Source organism: Cicer arietinum, chromosome 6, assembly GCF_000331145.2.
Source record: "Cicer arietinum cultivar CDC Frontier isolate Library 1 chromosome 6, Cicar.CDCFrontier_v2.0, whole genome shotgun sequence".
Lineage (NCBI taxonomy): Eukaryota > Viridiplantae > Streptophyta > Magnoliopsida > Fabales > Fabaceae > Cicer > Cicer arietinum.
In genome coordinates, this window is record NC_021165.2 from 11,271,639 (window position 1) to 11,294,459 (window position 22,821).

General features: G+C 28.0%; 2 protein-coding genes across 7 annotated transcripts; one reads left to right on the plus strand and one right to left on the minus strand.

Annotated features, from left to right (window-relative positions):
* Positions 1-1,392: 1,392 nt before the first annotated feature.
* Positions 1,393-13,236, plus strand: LOC101504518 (uncharacterized). Of its 6 annotated transcripts, none has more exons than XM_004504499.4 (5): positions 1,393-1,697; positions 1,814-1,884; positions 2,437-2,557; positions 2,826-4,600; positions 12,955-13,236. In XM_004504499.4, exon 4 carries the CDS (start codon positions 3,170-3,172, stop codon positions 4,577-4,579), a length of 1,410 nt encoding a protein of 469 aa, XP_004504556.1. In that variant the 5' UTR covers positions 1,393-1,697; positions 1,814-1,884; positions 2,437-2,557; positions 2,826-3,169; the 3' UTR covers positions 4,580-4,600; positions 12,955-13,236. The 6 variants fall into 6 exon arrangements, with proteins under 6 accessions (XP_004504556.1, XP_027191536.1, XP_027191537.1 ...); XM_027335735.2 differs by having other exon boundaries at positions 2,441-2,557; XM_027335736.2 differs by having other exon boundaries at positions 1,393-1,884; positions 2,818-4,600.
* Positions 13,237-13,885: 649 nt separating this feature from the next.
* Positions 13,886-18,679, minus strand: LOC101505244 (ornithine aminotransferase, mitochondrial). Its single transcript, XM_004504500.4, has 10 exons — positions 18,383-18,679; positions 17,773-17,881; positions 17,187-17,417; positions 16,731-16,890; positions 16,567-16,622; positions 15,683-15,835; positions 14,921-15,018; positions 14,683-14,763; positions 14,296-14,529; positions 13,886-14,227 (listed from the first exon to the last, which is right to left on the minus strand). The coding sequence occupies exons 1-10, from the start codon at positions 18,523-18,525 to the stop codon at positions 14,080-14,082; spliced, it is 1,413 nt and encodes a 470-aa protein (XP_004504557.1). The 5' UTR covers positions 18,526-18,679; the 3' UTR covers positions 13,886-14,079.
* Between the last annotated feature and the right edge of the window lie 4,142 nt (positions 18,680-22,821).

The following is a 22,821-nucleotide window of genomic DNA, read 5'->3' on the forward strand; positions in this document are numbered from 1 at the left end:
ATTGAAGACTATAAAAACTAATCCTTTGAGTTGTGTGAAACTCATATGACACAAAACTTCTATCAAGAGTTTTTAATGGTACTGCATTCTCAAGCTTGAATTGGGATGAACATAGTTAAGCCGAAAGTCTATTAGGATTGTATATGATGTTGATTTCAGTCCTCATATAATTCGTATTTGATGGACTACAATAAAATTAACCATAAATTACAAAGATCAATTCAAATATAAATAAAAATGCTTAAGATTAAAACAAAACACTAAACAAAAAGAAAAAAAGATAAATTTGCAAGGATTAGAAACAAATACAATTTTTTTTAGAAAGACTAAAAATAAAAATTGACATCTTTGCATGTATTATTTCAATGTATATGATGTATACCTTATGATGACATATGCATTAACAATAAATAAAAAGTTAAATATAATTTTAATTTCTATAAACTATGATATTTTAAATTTAGTCTCTAAATAAATTTCATTTTATTTAAGTTAGTCTTTATTTTTATAAAGGGACTAAAAATACTATTTTTTATTAAAAAAAATTAAATAAGAACTATAAATAAATGAAATTGATTCAGAAACTAAACTTCAATGATCATGATTTATATTGTATGTGACTAATTTTCACTTTGAATGAGTCAAAATTATTTTTAGAGGTGTAGAATTAATTTTAACATATTTAGATGTATTTGTGTAGGATTATTATTAAATCACTTTTACTGAATATATAAAAACATAAATCATTATATATTTAATTAATTAAACACTTTAAACTAAAATCAATATTTTAAAATCAGTTCATTCAAAAAATAAATTTTTGTCAAGTCAAAACACACATTTAAAGGAATAAAAAAAATATTTAATTTAATTTAAAAAAAATCAACACTAGAAATACTTGGTACACACAACACAAGAATTACTACTAGTAGGAACAAGTCTCACCAGAAATGCTACATTCAAATATATAATAAAGTTCATTAACCACTTCAACATCTAACAAATATAATTTGTTTTAAAAAGACTGTAATCAAAATAATTTATAAAAGTATACTAACACTGTCTTATTGATTATTGTATTAATTTTTTAAAGTATATTCATTCTAATTGAAATACTATTTTTGATCTCAAATATATAAAAACAAAAGTAAGTTAAAACAAAAATTTAATTTAAATTTTAAACAAGATATATTAAATGCATTATGATTCAAAAACAAGACTATATACATCTCAATTCTTCAAATATATTTTGGTTTATATTTTATTTTAATGATTGAAATTGAATAGATAAGGTATGGAAGTAAATATAAGAGAAAAGAGGGATAAATATGAAAGAGTGAATGATACATACAGTGTGGAACAGCACCGTGTCTGGATTTTTCCGATAACCTCCTTCATTGTTCCAATGGAAACAACTTAATACAATTACAACCTTTATTCTTCTTAATTTCATTCATGTTCAACCTTAACTTATCTTAATTTCTCTTCTTTTTCTTTCTTTGTCCACCTGTCACAAAAATTAAACATCTCTCTCTATAAATAAATCACACAATTCTTGTATACCCGGTTTTTTCTTCATTTTCTTTTTGTTTCTCACCAACCCTAGAACATTCTTCTGTTCTTTTCCCCTCACTCTTTCTCTCTCACCATAGTTTACATGTTCAAAGACACACACACACACACACACACACACAAAAGTAAGTGTTAATCAAACTCCAACTTCAACTCAAAAAAGAAAAAATGTTAACATGCTTTTGTAGTAGATTTGAGAGAACAAAAATAAACATAATTTTATCCTATTTTGCATTTCAAGGTACCCTTTTACACCAAAGGAAAGAATAGTTAAGAAATTCAACAATTCCTGAAAATCAGGCAGCAAAGAAGGTCTCATTCTCATCTCAAATTTTGTCTTTAGTAATTCCCTCCCTATCACATGAAGACACTTTGATCTTTTTCTTTGATTTTTGTAACTATGAAAAATCTTATGAATTTTATATTGATGGGTTTTTGTTGTTGGCATAATGGGGTGTTACTGATCTAAAAAAGTTTTGTTTTTTAATTAATAATAATGAAAATGGAATCCCCCCATGTTGTGTTTTTTATTTTTGGTTTTGTTTCAATGAATGAAACCCCAAGTACACAGATCTGTGAGCTGTGTGAGGGACACTGCAGTTAAGTTTATTTTCTTTCTTTTCTGTCTTTTGGTTGAGAGGTTAACACCTGTCAAAATACTCCGACCAAACATTGTTCTAAGTAATCAAACTAACTAACCTTTGAACCTTTTTTTTAAATCATTTTATTTTCAGCATTTTCTAAAAAAATAGTGTTTCATAAAAAATAAAAAAATCTGCTAATTTCTAAACCTTGTTGTTGTAGTAGCGATAATATTGTTTGTCTTTCTAATCTAATGAAATAATGTATATGCTATTTTTAAAGACAGGGAAAAGCTATAAATACTATTAGCAGAAGCTAAAAAGGATTTGGCTCAGATCAGATACCCATCTGCAAATTTTTCTGCTTTAGCTTAAAAACAAAGCAGAAACGGTTCAGATCCAAGGTAGTACAAATATATAGGTGTCTACAACTTCAAGCATTTTTTAGTCTACTTTTTCTTCAAATTTTGAGTTTTTCATAAAAAAGTGTATATAGGTTTTTTTAGGTTGTATGCTATGTTAAGACCTATGTAGCTAAACATATTGAAGTTTTATGCTATGCTGCTTAACACATTCAGATCTTATCTGCTATCATACATAGTGTATTTTATTTTGTAAAACATTTAATGCTAAAAGAATTTTTTGGTGTGGTTGGTTTTTTGAGTTTTGCAGGAAAGAGGTGTGTGTGTGAAAGCTAGTTGAGGGTGTGTTTGGTTTTGAAAGTGTTTTTTCTGCAACTGCAAAAAGCTAAACAAGGGCCTCCTGACTTGGACCGTGATATATCAGACAGTAAAAAAAAGTCTTTTTTATCACTACACAGCCAAAACAGTGTCTGAATTTTCGTCATCAATGCAACAAAGGACACATTTTTAACCCCACACACAAGCACAAACATTTTCTCTCTCTCTCTAGCACAACACAAGTCTAATAAATAAACCAAACATTATTATTATTATTATTAATTAAAGAGGAAAACCAAGTTGGTTTGTGTTGTTTGCAAAAGGCATGATTGTGGTATGGAGGAGGATGAGATTCAAGTTCAATCACAAAACCAGTCATGTAAATTTCCAAGAGTTGGAAACAACAGAAATGATCAAGAAGAAGATTTAGAAGATGGATCAATGAGAAGAGTAGGAGGATGTGATGGAAACACAAACAGATTAAATAATTGGCATCATTCATCAAGAATCATAAGGGTTTCAAGAGCTTCTGGTGGAAAAGATAGACACAGCAAAGTAATGACTTCAAAAGGTTTAAGAGACAGAAGGGTTAGACTTTCTGTAACAACAGCTATTCAATTCTATGATCTTCAAGATAGGTTGGGTTATGACCAACCAAGTAAAGCTGTTGAATGGTTGATTAAATCAGCTTCTGATGCTATTTCTGAATTACCTTCACTCAATAACACATTCCCTAATGATGATGATACTAATCAACTACTACAACCAAGTAGTGAACAACAACAAGGTCTTGATTCAGCTGATGCAGAAATGATTGAGAATGGTGAAAACAACAACTATCATCAGAATCAAAACAACCAGAACAATCTTTGTTTGTCTAAATCTGGTTGTAGTAGTACTTCTGAAACAAGTAAAGGTTCTGGTTTGTCTTTGTCAAGGTGTGATATTCGTGTGAGTCGTGTTAAGGCTAGAGCAAGAGCAAGAGAAAGAACAGCTAAAGAAAAGGAAAAAGAGAACAATGAGTGTTCTCATCATCATCAACAACAACAACAACATCAAATTTCTCAAACAGCTTCATTCACTGAACTACTTACTGGTGGAATCAACAATGCAGTTGCAAATAGTCCAAGAGGGTCATCAATTGATGAAGCTGATCTTTTCAACAAAGCAAGACAACAACAATGGAATTCAGCAGCACCAATGGATCATTACTTTAATTCAGTACTTCTTGGACCTTCTTCTTCTTCATCATCAAGAACACATCATCAATCTTTGTCACAAATCCAATTAGGACATTCACTTCATGAACAACATCATCAATCAATGTCATTCAGCAATAATAGTGGTGAAAATCAGAATCATCAGATGCAGCAGCAGCAGCAGCAGCATCAATTTTCATTCATACCAGATAATAATGATTACAATCTGAACTTTAAAATATCTTCTTCTTTGGGCCTTGCTGGTTACAATAGGGGGACCCTTCAGTCCAATTCTCTGTCTCATCTTCAGAGGTTTTCAGTTTCACCTATAGATCATGGATCCAATGTAGTAGTACCTTTTTTCATGGGTGGAGGAGGAGGAGGAGGTGCTTCTTCTGCTACTACTGCTTCACCTTCACCTTCAGATGCTACTCCTACAATGGAGAATAATCATCAGATTCATCATCATCATCATCAGTTTTCATCTGTTTTTGATGGTAGCCGTTTGCAGCTATATTCAGATCACAAAGGGAAACCCAAAAACTGAGTTTCACTTTTCTTCCTGCAGGTACGTTCAAAAAAACAAACTTTTCATGTCTTTATTATTACACTTTCATTTTTACCACTGCATTTCATTTTTAGTGATTGTTTGAAATAATATATTGTTGTTTTATTTTGCTCTTGATTTTATTGTTTGGAACATTGCAGTGTTTATGTTGTTTGTTTGATTTCTTGTTTTTTGGGTATTAACTTTCTTTGTTTCATTTCTTCCCCAATGGCATACATGACTTGACTTTGGTAAACCAAAGAAGACATGACGTGGCATTATTAAATATTGAAATATTATCTATATACACCATGTCAATCATACCTTAGTGATAAACATATTAAATTAAATGATGTGATAAAGAAAAAATAGATAGAGTGAAAATGAGTTGTATAAATTTTGGGGAATTAAAAGTATCCAAATATAACTTAGTTTATGTTTAGATAGACGTGTATGGATTAGGCTCACCTTCCAAATCACATTATATGAGAAGTTAATAGTTGTTGTTTTAACTTAGATGTGCCTTTACTTGGCTCTCAATGTAAAAACAAACATATACTTAATATTGCCTAACTTTAGTGTTGTTTATCTCTATCCACACTTTTACTCAAAAATAAAAACTCCATCCACCCTTTTTAAGAAAATTATTGGATATTTTTTATTTTTTATTATTAAATGAGCTTATGTAATTTATTATCCTTATTATTAATACTATATAAATTTATTTTTACAAAAGATATTTATGTCAATAGAAGTTGATATATTTAATTTATAATATGAATTAAATATGTTAGTATTTGTTGACTCAATTGTCTCTTACATAAAAAAAATAGTAATTATTAAAGTAATTTTCTGTGTTAGAAATATTATGAATAGAAAAAGTATTAGTCAGAAAAAATAATTGACATATCATTAATAATATAAAATAATAAATAATATCAAGAAAAAAATGTTAACAAATGCTCTAAATGCATTTATTAATAAGCTAAAGATAAAAATATTATATTGAAAAGTATATTTGAAATTGTATATTTAATTATTTATAACTCAAAATTTGTTCTTTTCAATGTAAAATTTCTATTTTTGTATTTTTAACAAGTGTTCTACACATGAACTCAAAATTTAACACTTAACATGAAATGCAGTTGAAGTATTCATTTTGTCTCACAATGAAGATCACCTTCACAAAAATAAATTATCTAAAATAAATGTCATTTTCAAATTTTAATATAACTTTAATTATTTTTTTTATATTATCCTTTAATAATTACTATGTATACAACTTACAATATTATTAGATAGTAATAATAAAAAAAAATAATTAATAATTAAAATGAAAAATTCAATAAAATAAAATTTTAATGATTATATTTTGAATACATATACAAAAATATGAAACGAGTATGATTGTGAGAGGGGGTGATTATCATTGTTTGAATGTGTTTGGGTTTACTAGGTGGGTATTGTTGTGAGCAATGAAATGATGGGGTTTTTGTTTGATTCCATAGTACATACAAGTGGTGCATTGCATTGCATTGCATAGGTTGGCGTGAATAAGGATGTATCGGCGACTTGTCTCCTTATTTGTGCTCTTATTGGTTCCCCTACTAAATAGCACCATGTCAGGTGTAGTATATATGTGTAATTCACTTAGTGGGGGCAATGTGCTCATTCATTTGAATCTCTAATATCCTTTTTTTTACAATCCCAATTTATTTATTATTTTCCCGCTTCTAACCTCTGCACCCACATGATTCGCTTTCTAGCTGTAACCAAAAATATGTGTCTAGTTAATATAATATATAGGCTTTGCTAGGATTTTTCCACTCATGGGGTTGGAACTTGGTTGGTGACTTCAAATTACTTCAGCCCTTTTTCTTTTTCATACTGTTGATGGAATTGAAAGGTCCATGCACGTAGGAAACACATTTCGTTACTCTCACAAATCATCCTGACAAAACAGTATCAATCTATTCAATTAGGGGCTTATATTAGGGAGGGGTAGAGTAAAAAAAACTTCAAATAAATTAAAAAATATGTAAATGATTTTATTATTTTTATTAATCTATGATGTATTTTTATTATGATAAGATTAACTGAAGAATAATTTCAAAGTGATGTGCATTGTATTAATTAAAATAGTCAATTGGAAAAATAATAATTAAAATTACATTGAAAATTAAAAATAATAGTCTTTGTGGGACAATTTTGTTGTTGTTGCAAATGCATAATTGTTGTGGGATGAAGTGAATTTAATTTTTTTCAATTCTATCTCTAATTAATGTTTCATCTAAAATGAAATATAAACACATGATATTTTAAAATTTGATGTGTTTAGTCTTAAATTTGAAATAAATATATAAATTTTTTAAATACTATTTTTTGTTTATATTTCTATTGAAAGAGAGTATAACCGCATTTTTCACAAGTCAATATATTCAATTTTGCATTTATGGTGTACGTTACATGTACTCCCTTTTGAGATCATATACATTTATATATTTGGAGAAAAGAAAAATATAATTATTTTAATAGTGAAATATATTAATTATTACTTTTTTTATTACAATTATGAGATGAATAATTAATGAAAAGATAGTTTTTATTTCAATTATTTATGCACATGTATAGGATTAATAAAGTAAGAAAAAATTCAAACTTCTTTAAATGTCCATGTCGAGGCCTTTTGATTATGTAACTTTATGTGGAAAAAAGGAGTAGTATGTTTCTTATAAAAAGACCAGAGATGGGTAATAACCCAACCTATCTTGAAGATCATAGACAAAGACTTTGTCTATTTTTTTTCAATTAGAACTCAAAAGTTACACAATTATTTTGTTATAAAAAGACCATAGGCAGTATTTTATATTCCCTTTAAGTTTTTATATTTTAATTTTTTTTCGTTATTAATTATTTATCTTTCATTTTCGATGTTCAAGACAGTTAACAATAATTATATGTCATTATTAATGATATCTTAACTATTTATTGTAGAGAAAGTGATAGCTAGGTGTCTAGACATAATTTCTATTTTTGTTTTTAATTTATGTAAATAACCTTAAACTTAAACTGACATTTAGGAAGGAACTAGGGCAGTATAAGTTGTGAATTTTCATATATAGCCTTCAGATTTTTTTATGAATAAAACTATAATTAAATTAAATGGAGGGCAAGGGACACTAAAATCATATATACTAAACAAACACGGCAAATAGAAAGATACATAGATTTCATACACTTCAAATGCTTTAGAGTCTTGATTAATTAATTGTTTGTTTAGCTTAAAAAATTAATGATTTTGGTTCTTATATTATTGATTAGTGTAAGTTAGAGTTGAGTGCCTTTTAAAATAAATAAGAGTCATTTGTCGATACACATTTTTTAATGACATATTATATAAATTATATATATATATATATTGATTGATTGAGTTGGGTTCGCATACAGCTTACAAATTTTTTTTATAGACTAATGTTAATGGTTAATTAATTAGCCGAGATAAAGAAATGTTAGGAACCAACATCGAATGTCTAATCTCTTTTTCAATATTCGTTATGTGTCGCATAGTTCACTAATGAACTATTTACACGTGACATAACTAACGAATTTTTAAGAGTATTTACTTTATCAAACAAATTTTAAATTTATTCTTAGAATTCAAAATAGATTTTTTTATTGTTAATAGATTTCTTTTAACTTTTTTTCGTTTGATAGATTTCTTTTGATATTTTCCTCTTTATCAAACTGCTAGAATTTCTTTGGATTACTCTATTATTTTCTAATGTGTATTTGCATTATATTTTTTTTTTACTCAATGTGTGTTTGGATTAGTTGCTCTAAGTTTTGGTTATTTGATAACTTGGAAAAGGACAAACTGACTTCTCTTTATCTTTAGTGATCTCTATTTCCTCGAACATTTTTTTATATAATTCAATGAGAAAGCATTGGGTTCTGTTTTGGTTGTTTCTCATTGGAAACATTATTTCTCATTGGAAACATTAATTTAAGAAAACCATCTGATTGTGTGACATAAGTAGGGGGGAACAAGAACTGAAAATTTTATTTTACTTTTGAAACCTTAAGTGTGAGTATATAGTCTCAACTTGATAAGACCAAACTAGACAAATATACATACTAGCTTAAACAAACTCAATATCTTTGAAAATCATCAATAATTACATAATTTATTGTAAAGTATTGAGGTGGGGGATTTGGACTGTCCTTTTAAGTCATGCTAGACTCATAATATGCATTTTTTGTTGGTTGGTGACAGAAATGAGAATCGTAATTAATGGATTAGTTCAAAAATATTGTTCCAAACTCTAGTGTCTCATCAATATTGGACCTGAGAGAAACAAAATGAAAGAAAGGGAAGATTTTTTTTACCAAAAGACTGCAAAGTTATTACTGTTAAATTATAAAATACAACACAAAAAACATTAGTAATTATTTAAAAATATTCTTTTAATTATTGAGTGTACGTATTAGTAAAAAAAAAAGTGAGTATTTGTCCACTCTAAATGAAACTAACCCGAACCAAACACGATTTATTACTTACTCATAAAAATAAAAATACATATTGTTACACTATTAGGTGAAATCATATATAAAATATATTTAAAAGAATAAGAATGTAAAGTTAATGAGCATATTAAAAGAATATGAATGTAACAAAAGAGTACTCATTTTCACAACATGAAAATTTGAGTTTCGAATTTAACATGAATTAGGTGAACACAATAAGTTACTTATAATACCTTATCCAAACATGATAAAGTGATATTGTTCGCGCAAATTAATAATTTGGGGAGACAAAATTTTGGGTGAATTTTGTATTAACAACAAAGTAAAATGTCCACCTTTTTGGCTTTAGTATATACAGTCTTTTTATTTATTTATTTATTTATTTATTTATTTATTATATTGATTTACTTTTCTATCCTCTCTTTTCGAGTAGACCAAAAATAAATATATTAAAAATACATTTTGAGTATAAGAGGTGTTTAGAACAAAAATAAAGAATAGAATATATAATTTTTTTTACTGTATAATCAAAGTAAATCAAAAATACAAATTAAATTACTCAAACAAAAAATAAAACAATTAATCATAAATTTCTTTGAGATCGTTTTTTTTTTTATAATTATTAAAAAAAAATAACCATAAATGAAGGTTTTTTGCACATACAAGTCATAAAAGAAAAGAAGAAGAAAAAATAGTATGTAACAAGTATTTAGCTATTCATTTGTCCTCTTAAAAAAAGTATTTAGCCATTCATTTAACATGCAAAATGATGTATCTACTAGCATAGCCTGCATAGCCTGCATAGCCTACATATACTACTATCTTTGTTTGTTATTTGGTAGTGTATTTAAAAAAGAAAAATTATCGGTAGAAATCTATATATTTTGCTCACACTCCGATAGAGCAAAATATAGAAAGTGATATAATATATGGAATATGTTGGTGATGTGATAGAAAAAGAGAGATTGAAATTAAATGAAATGTTGAAAAATTGTAGATGTTTATATATTATTGTTGTTAAAAAATCTGTAATATATATATATATATATATATATATATATATATATTTATATATTCTTTCAGTTTTATATATATATATATATTCATATATTCTTAGATTATCTTTTGATTATTATTGTATATAAAATTAAATGTAATTATTGATGTTATTGATGTTTATATATTATTGATGTTTATATCTTTTGATTATTATTGTATATTAATAATTTACCATATATCTCTAAGTTTTTCCTTCATGTAATTATTTTCTTACCAAAATATTTATTGCTTAGCCCACCCTAATTTCCAACACTTCCCCATCGTGAATCTGCTTCTTCTTTGCTCTCTCTCTCTCTCTCTTTTTTTTTCTTCAACAGTTTTTAAAACATTTAATTTAATTTAATTGGTGTACCTTTTTATCTTTTATTTTTGTTGCATATTACTTTTAACATAATATAATATATAACTACTATGAATTAATTCAATTATGTGTGACTTTTAACTTTAATATACCACTTAATTAAATTGGCCCTCTTCACCAAAAAATTATAAAAATAAAATAAAAATTGACCTCTTCATAATAATTGGACAAGCTCTGCCTACGTGTATTTATACACACTATATTCAAAAAAGATTTTTTATTTAGGGATACAAAAAACTACTCTTTTAAAAATAAAATATAAACAAAAATATTAATTAAAAAATTAATTAACTTAATTTAAATAATCAAATACATCTTTGATTAATCTTTTTATTTATATTTTATTTTAAACGAAACATATTGTAATTGTGCAAAGTATCGCCACTCATGTAAAAAAAATGTATCCTCCATCTAAAAGCATTGACTAACGTGTGCTGAGCACACTGCCATTTATTAAGCAGTGATGCAGCCTTATGTAGGACACATTTGTAGGGTACCCTTATAGGTGTTTTCCATAGGACACTTAAAGGTATTTTTATATGAACCAGGTTTAAGAGAATTCCATTTCTTCAGTTCTAGACAAATAATATTTATTTTTGTGCTTTATACCCTTATTGAGTGCTCAATTGCATGCTCCAACTTTAAAATAGTAAGTAATTTCTATATGCATAAATGATTACTAGAAATTATTGAAATAACGACCAAACTAAAATTTAGAAGCGGAAAAATGAAAAATTTGTCACTAATTATGTTGCTAAATGTGAAAAATGCAAATTTAAATATCAAATTTATTTTTTTCATCTCTAATTTTCATAATTATTTTTATTTTTTTTCAGTTGTGTGTATATCTTCTGATTAATACAATTCCATACAGATATATATAGATGTGTGTATGTATATATACTCGTTGCCAATATTTTTGTATTGTTTCCCCTCATTTGAGAAAAATTGGTAAAATCAGCCGGGAATTATTCAGAATCTATAGATATATATATATATATAGAAAAAGCTAGTCATGGTGGAATATTTTATTGTGAAATGTAAAATTTAAATAGAGAAATATGGTGGTAGTTCAATATTGGGGCTCTATGGAACAGAAAATATGGAGAGTGACTGCTAGTATAATTAAACTAAGTTAAAGTTTTTCATCCCTAGATGAATCATCTTTCTTAAAGGAAGTAAGTCAAAGAACTATAGACTATTTAGTGGTAGAGAAAAAAGTAAGTGAGTGATGTGGATTTTTATTACTTTAATATGTCACACTTGAAAGAGTACATAGCCAATATTTTATTTTTATTAGGGTTGGAGACTCACAACTTAGTTCATATCAATTCATAGTTTCCTTATTTCAAGGAACCGAATGCTAAGTGGCAAACCATATGGTTAATAAATTAGTTCTAAGATATTACAGTATCTTATATTCAGGTTTCCCAAAAGCTTAAATGATTTGGTAATGATATAGTATAGTATACATATAAGTAAATGCAAGGTTTTATAATTTAAAAGTATTAATTGCATATATTAGAGTGTATAAAGGATGAGTTTGGAGTATCTCTTAATATTTGATAGATTTAAATTTTAAATTCGAACTTGTTCCTTAATCCGATCAAATCTAATGAGTTGCGAGTTCATTAAAGATGAGACAAAATAAAAATATGAAATTGTTAAATAGTAATTCTAAACTTTTTTTAAAATAAAAGCAATTAAACCTAAAGAAACTCATAATAATAAGTAACATATGGTAACCACTTGTCAACTTATTAAAGTGTAATAACCCATAATATTATTTTATATATTATAAATTAATAAGTTGGTGATTAACTTTTTCAGACGGTGAATCAATAATAACATAAAATAATAACAAAAACTATTTATTTATACTTAAATTAATTTAGGATGGGATTGGTAACTCGGAGTTAAACCGAACCAAGTTATTTTTCTACCTTGTATTTGTCTTGTCCTTATTTTTGTCATTTTTTCTAAAACTTAATCAAACCTATCCTATTGTTTACTGTATAAGACGTGTTTGCGGGACGGACCGAATCTTGTACAACCCTAAACATATGGTTTGTCGCTGAAAAATGGTCGGTAAATTTTTAGTGATCGTGTTATAGTTACTGAGCTTGCTGAATCTCAAGTTAATTTTCGATTTCAATACTAATTCCTGCTTTCTAGCTCCACCTTAATTACTTCCATGCAGCATCTATAGCCTGTTAGACCAAACATTATTGTGCTAACATTACATTCCAACTGTTAAAGTATATCTAATGTATATTTTCTAGTTTCATCTTTTTGTGTGCTCCTTTTTATAATTTTTTTAATTCATTGCAACTTGCAAGGGGCAAGCATAAGCATCTTGGATTTGGCTAATGGTTTTACTTTTAATATTAATACTAAAGTTATTATTAATATATGTGAATTCTGTTTTTAGGATTTGAAAAAATGGAGTACTAGCTAGAACAAGATGTGTGGCAAAGCCTGGCTTCACAAAAACAGTTGATATGCTAGCTGTTGTCATCAAGTGTTGATTTTTCTTGTTGGATCATTTTCAAAGTCATTCAATTGCATTCAGTATTTTTGCATTTTCATTTTCATTTTTAATCTATTTATTATGTATGCGTGCAAAGTTCATTGTGTTTTGGAGAAATGTAAAAGGTACTTTGACATTTGAAGATATTCTTTTACTTTCTAGTCTACGATTATTTTTTTTTCATCTATGAATCTATATAAGCTGGGAAAAGAGCTTTCTATCATCTGTCTACAGGAAGAAGCTAAACCTTCTGTAGAGTAAAAGCCTTTTTAAACTCATTGTTGGATTTGCTTGTGCTTACAAGTTGTGCAATCTCTAAAGATATAAAGTATAGTTGGTTTCAATGTCACTTAGAAGTTTCACATTAGAAGAAAAAGTATATATAATGTATTTAATATTTTAAGATTTTAAATAAAGATAAAATATTCAATTTATTTGTGTAGTTATCTTAATTTAATATGACGATCTATTGGACATTACAATAGTGTCATATTGGACTCTAACTAATTTCAGTAGAATACAAGATGCCTATTTTTTCACCTAAAACCTCCAATTCAAGACCTTCAAAACCAAACTACTCGCCACCTTTTTTAAGCAACAAAAAGATTTTTATTGATATAATTAACAAAAAAAATAACTGAAAGACAAAATAAACGCAGAAAAGGGAAAACATGAACAAAGGAAAATACTTGAAAGACAATCAAAATCCATGCTAAACAAATTTAAAACCATCCTTATTCATTAGTAATGTGATTATCACCCCCTCTTAAGTACTGTTATGATCATAGTGTGAATTGAATATAAAAAAAATTCTGTGTGATCTTGTCAGAAATGGACAACACAGGAGATAAGTGATCTCGCTGTCACAATGATTTTTTCATTTCATTTCATAATATAATATGGTATGTTTTATTAGTTTCTTTTGGTTCATGTATAAAACAACATATGTGAATCCATGAGATATCCTTTTTCCATACAAAAATAAAATACAAGTTGCATAAAATTCATAGACCAATCATTATCCGGTTAACCATACACGACTCGACCACAACGATCACATGCACTAGGACCAGCTAGAGGAGCAGCCTCTTTTGGCTTCATCTTCTTTAACAATGGTAGATCAATTTCAAGCACATCAGCCAGTGCCTTAGAACCTTGCCGGATCTCATCGTCACTGCAAAGATACTTTATGTCAAATCCTAGAACAAAATACAATAGACATTGCTTAAATCGTTTTCTTACCTTATGCAAAGTGGCGGAGTGAAACGAATAATTGTGTCATGTGTTGCCTTGGCAAGAACTCCTCTATCTTTCAGTTTTACGCTTAACTCGAAGCCCGATACAGGGGACAATTTTTCTCTGTTAAGCTCCACTCCAATGAACAATCCTCGTCCGCGCACCTCCTTCACGTGGTCTGGATATTGCTTATGAATCTTATGCAGCAGACCAAGAAGTTCATCTCCCATTTTTGCAGATCTGTCCAATAGTAAGATATCAATTGCATACTTTACAAATGAATCACACTAACTTAGTACTGCTTAGTAATAAAGCTTTGCCAAGACTTTTATTTAAGTATGTATTTTAACAAGTATATGTTGACAATATAAGATTTTGCAATGCATATAATACCTCTCAGCAAGTTTCTCTTCTTTGATCACTTCAAGTGAGGCAATGGCAACTGCACTGGCCAATGGATTTCCCCCAAAGGTACTGCGAAAAGTAACATATAAAAAAGAAAGGTTTAGCATTATAAGTATTTGCTTCCATTATTCAATGAATCATTGGCTACTTAGATAAAAAGAACCTTATAAGTTTGACAACTATTGACAAGAAAATATTAGAAAAAACGTATACTAATAAAATAAACCTTCCGTGCTGTCCAGGTTTTATACAAAGCATCACTTCTTTGTCTGCAAGAACTGCACTAACTGGTATAATTCCTCCGCCCAATGCTTTTCCTAATACCTGAATCAAAAGACAGTTAAAAAAACTACTCAATGTTAGCGGCATAAAAAGGAAACGACCTCAGAAAAAATTTACAAAATAGAAAAAAAAAAAAAAAAAAAAAGAAAGGTAGCAGCAAATCCTGTAAGATTCGCTTTATATTGAAGAAAAGAAAAAGAATATGTTTGATGGTCAAGTCATTCCAATGGTAGGTAGTAAAATACATCTATCAAACTGCATACTTGCAAATGGCGATATAAAAAATTCAATTGACTGTAACTCAGAGAGTTTCAACATATTTTCGCAGGAATAGAAGGAAAAATTATATATAATTTGGCTAAAAATTTGTATCTTAAAGCTAAACCAAACATTGATTTATGTTTTACCAGTCAAACACAAAAATACATGCATTTCAAGGAATCATATCATATGGTTGAAACCTTGAAGGAAGTAAGGTATTTATTGAAATCAATTACAAACACAGGCCTACTTCATGCCATGTAATTTCAATTTCAAGTTGAAGACCACAATTCTTTATTGATATAATGAAAAACACCTCTGAACCTAAATTATTAAAAGGATGCATAATCAAATTGCAATGAGTTGCCACACATGATTACATAGCAAAGTACTGTGGATGATTGAAGAGAAATTATATATATAAGATGTAAAGGTGATTACTAACCACTATGTCTGGACGGACATCTTCCCAATCACAAGCCAGCATTTTCCCTGTTCTTGCTAATCCAGTTTGTATTTCATCAGCAATCATCAACACATTGTATTTGGAGCAAAGATCTCTAACAGTTTTCAAATAGCCTTCTGGGGGAATTTTCACCTTTAAACAAATATTATTTATATCAAAAAAATGTGGAAAAGATGATATGTTTAGAGAAGTAAAACGTAGTAAAAAGTGGGAGCCATTCAACAGGATGAAATATGCATGCATAAAATAAAAGGAATCTGAAGAAGCAAAAGAGAATTCATATTTTTCATAATTATGCAGTATATTGAACAAACAATAAGAAAACAGTTTGACAGATGAATTAAATGACAAAATCAATAAATTAGATTGGGAAAACAATCTGTTGAAAGATGGATTTGCTAGAAGAAACCAAAAACACTTAAAATATATAAGAACATACATTCACGGGGATGTATAAGTCACCAGGACATGTCACAATGTATCATCAAGATACATAATATTTACATTCTCGCAAGCAAACTATTTCGCACGAATGGATCAAAACATACAACCAAAGTAACACCGACATTAAAAAAACAGTACATTTCTCATGGTCGAGGAATACAAATAAAACAAGTGAAAAGTTTTTATAACATAAGAAGTTCAACATATTCTATGCAGTATATCAAGCAAAGAAACTTTATACAATAATTTTACTGAATAAAGAATTTGTGGTATGTTTTCTGCATTATTATCCATGTAAGATGAATATATCTAAATTGTTGTAGCAATTTTCCATTCCATACTAAACCATGCAACAGAGAAAAAAACTCATTTAAAATATTAATATCTTTTCTCTAATTCTAGTTTTTCGGTGAACATACCCCAGCTTCTCCTTGGATAGGTTCTAAAATGAATGCAGCAATGCGGTTTCCGTTTTCTGCAGTTCATCAGGGAGAAAATTCAAATAGTAAATATCAAAGATATGTCATAGTAAGCCAAATATACTGATAACAAGTGAAGAAAAGTGTATAGAACAATTCATAACCTTTGAAAATTTTCTCGACAGCTTCTGCATCACCAAAATCAACTTTAAGATGGCCTGGCATTAAAGGACCAAAACCGCGGGTAGCTTCATTGTCACAACTCATTGATATGACTCCCAACGTACGACCATTGAAACAGCCACAGCATGAGACAATAAGAGCCTGGAACAAGAGTCCATTAGCAAAAAAAGTTCATATCATAAATAACAGAACCGATTCTCCTAACAAGAGTCCATTAGCAAAATCCAAACTAGAGTAGCAACAAAAAACATATGTGTGTACTCAAAAAATAGAAAATGTTTGCCTACAAGCTATTTCAAATAAAATGAATAACCTAGATAACTGAATACGTATCAGTGATCCTATCAAGAAAGTATTTAGTTTCACCGGAAAATCTTGAAAAAAGAAAAATATCAAGATATTACAACAATTAGGACACATGATCCTCATAGTGATACCTCGTTGTTGGGAATCTTTTTCTTTTCGTAACCCCACTTTCTTGCTAATTTCAGAGCTGTTTCCACACCTTCAGCACCAGTATTCATAGGAAGCACCATATCATAACCAAACAAGGCTGTCAAATACTCAGCAAAGACCGGAAAACGATCATTGTAGAAGGCCCGAGAGCTCACGGTCAGCTTTTCTGCCTGGTCTTTTAATGCTTTCAAAATTTTAGGATGGCAATGCCCCTAAGACAAAATGACATGAAATTGAGTCACTACAAATTCAATGCACTTGTTTTTTCCCTAAAAATTAAGGAATAAGAAAAAAGATACGACACTGACACATTGACACCATTAATAATTTGAGAAAATAGATGTGATTATATGTAATCACAAGTGTCAATGTCATGTTAGTGTAAAGTGTCAGTGGCTCGGTGCTCCAAAGGTAGCGGTGGTAGAAGGGATTTGGCCATAGCAACAAACTCCACATCACAAAAGAAACAGACAAAAGTATATAATCACCATCATTCATCTGGGAACCATTCTGAAAAAAATTCAGATATAAAGCCTTGGGAATTACCAAGATCCATTCAGTTTTTACCTGATTAACTGCAGAGTAACCAGATAGAAAATCAATATACTTGTTTCCCTCTGGATCCCACACAGCCGATCCTTTTGCATGAGCAAATACAATTGGAAGTGGATGGTAACTGCAAATGAAACAGGTAACATTATTTCAATAAATAACCTTTAAACAATCAATTAAACTCATAAACAATCTATAGAAATGAAAAGTGCAACAAAAAAAAAACACTGAAAATTTTGAAGACCAAAGAAAATTCAGTAAAGTTTTAAGTAAACAAAAGAGTCCATGTGGAAACACAAAAATAGGAAAAAGAGAAATTAATAATATTTACCAAATTGCAAGAGTGCTACTGGTATTAAAATTTTATAATTGATTGATGCTAAGATGATGAAAGAATAAAATAAAAAGCAACATAACAACATTAGTAAACTGTATATTTTGAAAGGCACTATCAGCTTACAATTTAAAAAACATTAATTAAAAAAAAAAAAAACATATGATGTGATAGCTGAACATATCAATATCTATTTAACGTGATTATGAGAAAAAAAGAGAGACCCAGAAGTAAAAATGTTGTCTTTGGGGTGTGTGGCAAGAAAAGAAAAGAAAAGGAGAAAAAACAAACTTGTGGGCACTATGCTGAAATTCCTTATCGATAATTGTCTGAGAAGAGGAAGAAGCATTGGGTTGTGCGGCAACCCCAAAAGTTCTACTTCTTCCGTTGCAAACTCTTCGCATCAAACACTGAACTTGTTTAGTTGCAGCCATTGATGAAGAGATTCAGAATTCAGATATGCCTCAATTTTCTGAAACTCTTTCTCACAATTGTCTTCTTGATTTATTCAACTAAATAAACTCATGTAAATAAAAGTTGGCATATATAAATATAATGATAATATATTTTAAATATTGCTTTTGCTGATGCATACAAATGGGTGTCATGCAACTAATCATCTCAAATAGTTTTTCCAACAAAATCTATTTTATCTCAATTTTAACCTTTTTTTAAATTATTACACATTTTGAAAAAGTAAAAAAAAAAGAAAGTAATTCCTTATATAACTTATGATAAAACTATATGTCAGATGAGTTAAATCTTATATTATATGTAATACTAAATAAATAACAAATGCTGTATTAGTATTCCAAAATAAAAACTAATGTGAAAAAACGAAAGCGTGTATTTTAATACATTAGTTTTTTTTGGATAAAGATGTATTTAATGTAGTTGATTATGTAATCAAATATTATATTTATTTTCTTCAAATTTATCTGGATATATAACTTTTTTTGTCAGGGTCGTAACCCCTTTCAAAAAAACTATATTTCTCATAGAAATTGTAGAAAGTAATTAGTTAAAAAAAATACTAAAAATATAAAATATGCATTATCTACACTTTAAATAATTAAGAATTGTAATAAAGTTTATTAAATAAATAACTATAATTTTAAATACTTCTTATAAATTTATAGATGAAATAATAAAAGTATTTAATTTTATAAAACTCAAACTTTTAAATATTTTATTTATATTTCCAACTTTTTAAAGTAATTTTAATTATGATTAATGAAAAATTTAATAGAAAGTATTATTTTGTTAGCAAAATAGTTAATATTCTAAGGTAACCTTAATTTCTTTTATTTTATACATATATATTACAGAAAATATCAAGTTTTGTGTGACTTTTTCTTTTAATTTTATCTTTCATTTAAATTATTTTATTTTTATTTATTTAATTAAATAAATTATATTTTTAAATATTTTTTACTCTTTTTGAGAATATCAAGTTTTGATATACGCTTAAAAGAAATTTGGTGTTATATATTTTTTTCTTTCTTCTTTCCACTATTTTCGATAAGCATCATTTGTCATTGCCTGGAAACATTACAGGAAAGAACAAGATTAAATAAACCTTTCAAATTAAACTTTAATAGTAAATAAACTTGATATCCAGTCAAAAAATAATTAAAGTTAATCAATATATCTAATCATATTTCTTTTTATCTCACCAATATAGCTAAATCATATTTCGTTATTTTAGTAATATGTTAAATAAATTTTAATGTATAATTTTATTTTATTTTATTTTTAACAGATTTATAACTTACAAGCGCAGCGCAGCATAAGTAAAATTCTAATAAAAACTTATTGTTTTAAACAAATGTCTCAAAATATGTTTATTTTAATTTTTAATAAAATATTACTTACTTTTTAAAATTGTAACATTAAATTAATATTAGAGTTTAATTTACATGCATCGATATTTTATATCGTCAATAAATCACAATCATTAATATTATAATTTTTTTAAATATTTAAAATATAAATTAAATATTTCTAATGATATTACAGGTGTAATATATTGATAGATAGTCAGTATATATAAATAAATATATATTGCTTCTAAAATTAAAATGTTGCATTTTAGATTTATGATATTTATAATAGTAAATATATTAAAATTTTATAAAGTTAATTTGTTAAAAATTATAATTATCTTTTTAAATAACATTATTTTTTTTTAATATTTGTGAAATAATTAAGCAAGTATGCTACTCGCCGGAGGTTCGACAAGTAATATTTATGATGATTTTTCAGTTTTCTATTTAATAGTTTTCTGGATATATTTATGCATACCTTTCATAATTGGCACATATATACACTCTTCTTGATATTTACGTCATTTGTAATTAACTTTTTTAATTTATATAGGCATCTCTCATGATTTATAAAAATAAGTTAAAAGGTTTGTAAATATATTTATCCTCGTGCATGCCACGAGTAATGACACTAATAATACATGAAAAGAAGCAATCCCGATTATATTTAATTAAAGTAAATAGCTAATTTAATCCCCTATGTACTATCATTAAATTTATTAATATTTAAAAAATATTTTACTTCCAGACTTTTAATCATATTTCACTACATATATCATTTTGTATTATATAATGTTATTTTCTAAAATATTTGCTTCAATGTTTGCATGTTGATCTGTTATTGAACATGTTTATAAAATAATTTTATAGTATTACGTACAAATTAAATTCTTACAATTTATTATTATTATTATTATTATTATTATTATTATTATTATTATTATTATTATTATTATTTATTAGAATTAATCCCTTCGGCATCTTTTTATTGCAAAAGAATTGTTTTTTTATCATCGATTATTGATAGGATAAAGTTGAGTCCATCCGCGTTAACTTGCGTGTACGTAATAATTGATAGCGATAAGCTCGAGTGAGTTGCCATCAGCGTCGGTTTTCCACTTTTTTCATTAAATAACATTTCAATGCTGAATCCAGTTTTGATTTTAAATATACAACCAACCCATGAGTGGCCACCATAACATAATCATACATTACACTTCACAAAATTAATCCAATTGAATGTATTTGATTTTCATTTCTTGATGTCTGGAAAGTTCAAGATAAATACATGGTACAAAGAAGTTCCTTCTTTGGTTGATTAAAAATTCAATATTGTGAACTACATCAAAAAATTGATAACTATAAAACAATTATCTTGGTACCATGGAATTTAAAGGACTCGCCTTAAATCAACACTAAGCTTTTGGCCAAAAGGAAATGCAAAACCCAAAGGATTGATGCACACCGCGACCACTAATAAGAAAGGATGGAACCAATTATGAATTATGGTTTAATGTATATTTATTATATGATACACGTATTGATGACATGACATGACAGTCATGAAGCTGTATGTACAATGTCTACTGCTTACACTACTTAACGTGCAAGATGAAAGTGTGATTACATACAATATTAAGAACTAACAAGTACATTTCTAACATTAGCTTTCAGTATGCTTCTACTCTCACAAATAATGGACAGATTCACTTCCAAGACAATATTTGACAGCACGAAAACAATCTATTAACTATATCCACAAAATCATCCTTACTGATCAGAATGATAGCACAAAGCTCGAGAGAAAAGAATGGACAGTAAGAGTAGGAGATTATACTTATCGAGAATCTAGTGACCTAAACCAAAGAGAGAACTAATCAACAACCATAGTGGCGGCATATCCTTGGACACATAAAAAAAGAAAAAAAAAAAAAAAAAAAAAGGATAAAAAAAAAAAAAAGGATTATAACAAGTATGAAAGATGAATATCTGCTTAGTTGCATATTATAGAAAGAAAGATTGAATGTGTGACGCCGACGAGGCATAGAGTGATCGCCGGTGCACAAGGCACATACAATGAGCGGCTCTTGGGATGTTTCTAGGTTAAAGGAAAACATGAATGAACCAAATCATGTCAGAATGAGAGGGATCCGGAGGCCATGTAATTAAGGGACTACACAACTAAAGGAAGATTTATAAGGATTGATTAATACTAGTATACCAACAAGATGCATCTTCTTTTCGGTGGCCCATCACATAAGAACTCCACAATTAAGTGTGTTTCACTTGAAGCACTCCTTGGATGGGTGACTTATGGTAAGTTTTCCATAAAGCATGAGCGATGACAAAACATGCTTGAAAGACTCATGTTGGTTTGTGGAGACAATAGGAAATCCTTAAAGCAGTTTGAGCATTACAGAATGAACTCCATCACATTTTAAAAGAGAACGGGAGTTTTGAGCGCATTGACATTGAAACAAATAAACGAGTAATATTGATGCCTCAAAAAAAATCTGGATGAGGCAATGTTTCACTAGAATATAATGGTATGAATGTGAGGGAAATGATGCTGAAATAAGACTATCTGATGCATCCTAAAAATAGTGATATTATACAGAAAGCAATATCTGAATAAACCCAGGCTAATGCAAAAAGATTTTACTCTTGCTTGGGTGAAATTGCTGAAAATAGAGCAGGATATTCTCCAGGTCACCAAACACCGTTAACTCTAATCCAAATTTAGTTGAGATATTAATATGTTATAAACAGGACAAATAGACAATACATAATTGATGGCAGCAGAGAGAGAGAGATCATTAATGAATTTTAACCCTTATAGAATTTACGGAATCTAATGAAATCATTTTGAATTATATTGGAAGAGATTGCTACACTAATGAGAAA